Source organism: Mastomys coucha, chromosome X (assembly GCF_008632895.1).
Source record: "Mastomys coucha isolate ucsf_1 chromosome X, UCSF_Mcou_1, whole genome shotgun sequence".
Lineage (NCBI taxonomy): Eukaryota > Metazoa > Chordata > Mammalia > Rodentia > Muridae > Mastomys > Mastomys coucha.
In genome coordinates this window covers 127826145-127828741 of record NC_045030.1, presented here as the reverse complement: position 1 = coordinate 127828741, position 2597 = coordinate 127826145, and the positions used below count along the sequence as shown (strand labels likewise).

The window sequence follows — 2597 nt, the reverse complement described above, 5'->3', positions numbered from 1 at the left end:
CTCTCTGTCTTTCCTTCTTTCTTAATACCTTATGACAAGGCCACTCATGACACTCTGAAGAGCCACATGTAGCCTGGGGCCACATGCCTGCGAGCCCTGTGTCAGGCTCTTTCCTGTTTCTTACAATTAACTGTGACTCTTGCCCCCTGTCCAGCTTCGGACTGACTGAAGCAAACAAGCTCCCTGGGCTACAGCTAAGACAAGGAGCCTGTGAAAGGCACAATGGTATTTGTTTAGTAGTACCTAAAGCTTCAAAAGGAAGTGGAGGTAAACAGGAATTTAAAAGCACCTACCTTTGCCCTCAGAATGAGACTCCTCTAATTCCTCAAATGGGTGCTGGGACAGGAAAGCCTGAGCGGATTCCAGCACAGAGTAGATGTAGGGGCCCTTGGACTTGACTTCCTCCATGAAGGCCTATGAAAGATAGCAGCCAAGTTAGCTTTTCAATCACTTCGATTTTATTTTACAATCAATAACCTTTCTTCCCAAGGTAGCTTGGTCCTGTGGCCTTATTAGGTGTCTCAGGCTTACCCAGAAAAAAAATTATCAGTCTTCTCTATAGGCAGAAAATAACTCAAATGCTAAAAGTCCATTTAGTGTGCAACGAGTCTAGCTATGCCATAGAATAGAAGAAATGTGGAGTAGAGCTTAGCTTTCTGGAAGACTTAGTGTGAGACCAGTTTGGGTTTTACAATTAACTTGAGGCCAGCCTGAGCTATATAGGAAGTTTGCGGCCAACCAGGTCTATGCAATAAAACTTGTCTCAAAAACAAAACAAAACAAAACAACAAGAAAAACCCAACCAAAATCCTAGATATAGCAGTCATTTTCTGATTATAGAGATGATGTCATGGAAATATTTCAAAGTTCAGAAACCTGTAAAGCACAAAATTAAAGAGAATTCCAGTTTTCTCACCTGGAGTTAAACACTGTTAATGTTTTGTTGGAATACCCTCCTGCAGCATCACTGTATATATGCACACATCTGTATATAACTTTATGTAACTGAAATCCAGAGTTTTATATTTTGCACTTTCAATACCATACATATTATATCCATTTGTCCATGCTCTCCTTATAAATCAAGGCAGCTTTCAATTGGAGGACAAGCCTGGACTCACTCTGTGAAGGGCAAGCCTGCATACCATCACCTATGGCTTTAGGTTTCTGAGCAGAACTGAGGGCCTGTCTGTCAGGGTATTGTGAAAGGGTATTTCCTGCTGAGAGGTTCCACATCACACTTCCAGGAGTCTAACTTACCGCATGCGTCTCCTTCTCCTGTTGTACCAGGGCCACATCCCCTTGCAAGGGTAGCTGAGCTGACAACTCCTCATCCTTTTGGCTGAGCCAGTCAATAATCTCTTGGAGAGGAAGCTGAAGTTTTCCACTGTGGTCTGAGAAGGCCTCTAGGCGGGCGCTGCATGTAACAAAAGTAAGACCAGCAATTCAATCATCTTTTTAAGGAGCAAAATCTATTTTTCCTAACATCCCATGCTTATATGAAGCTTTGATTCAGAGGAACTGCTCTAGCTGAAGTGCTGGGAGGCCCAGGAGCCCTTCCTCCTGTATCTCCTAATGAGTGTTCCCGAGGTCCCACTGCATGGAGTGCAATATTACAAACAGCGGTTGGAACAACACTATTAAATCCCATATTAAAATGGTTTTAACATCACTTTGTGGATCTTAGTAACTTCAGCTGCATGCCCAGCATCAAGCCATGAAGGGTAAGAAACTGAACAAGCGCTCTAGGGGTGACAGCCATCCGGCTCCCTTCTTGCCCAGGCGGAATCCAAATCACATCAAGTTGCTCGGCCGCACAGGTTGCCCTGTGCACTAGAGAATGCAGTTGGTGGAAAGGGCAGGGTGGATGGTTGAGTACAGCCATGAACATGAGCAAGAACATACACACATCTCAGCAGCCCAAAGGGACTCAAACGATAACAGAGACATTGGCTACAGTTTGGGAATAGAGAAGAAATCATTTGGATTCCACACTCATACATCTGTTTGCTCCCAATTCCTAACTGAAACATGAGCTAAGATCTAACAGTAGGAAGTTGGAAGCTGGTCAGTCATGGCTTGGTGCAGGTACTAAGCCCATTCCTCTTAGTTAGTACTAACAACTATCTTTGTCTACTGCTTCCCTAGACCTGGAAAAAAAACCCACCTTTTTCTAAATCACTGTGTCAACTAACTCTTACAACAATCTCATGGGGTGCACATGAGCAGTGTCCAAGGATGTTCATAACTACAAACTTAAGGGACTGACGTGGTCTATGATTTGAAATCTGGGTTATCTGACTCTGCGATTTGCTTTCTCACTGCTTTTCTTCACTACTTCACCTCATTATCCCCACCCCACCCCCCACCCCTGCTCACAGAAGCCATGGGTCTGGGCTTTGATGTTAGGAAATGGAGATTTTTGAAAGAATGAGATATACACAGAAAGGCAAAAAGAAAATGATACAATACATAGAAATTCTCTTACAGCCAGGCAGTGGTGGCTCACCCCTTTAATCCTAACACTTGGGAGGCAGGTGGATTTCTGAGTTCGAGGCCATCCTGGTCTACAGAGTGAGTTCCAGGACAGCCAGGGC

At 44.1% G+C, this 2597-nt stretch overlaps 1 protein-coding gene across 7 annotated transcripts in view; it reads right to left on the bottom strand.

The window, feature by feature from the left end:
• Positions 1-2597, bottom strand: part of Drp2 (dystrophin related protein 2) — a 54782-nt gene that overhangs the window by 28944 nt on the left and 23241 nt on the right. For all 7 annotated transcript variants that reach the window (XM_031367730.1, XM_031367750.1, XM_031367757.1 and 4 more), the window contains 2 exons: positions 1261-1417; positions 294-414 (listed from right to left, as the gene is read on the bottom strand). In XM_031367730.1, coding sequence (XP_031223590.1) covers positions 294-414; positions 1261-1417 — 278 coding nt within the window. The remainder of the gene's footprint in view (positions 1-293; positions 415-1260; positions 1418-2597) is intronic.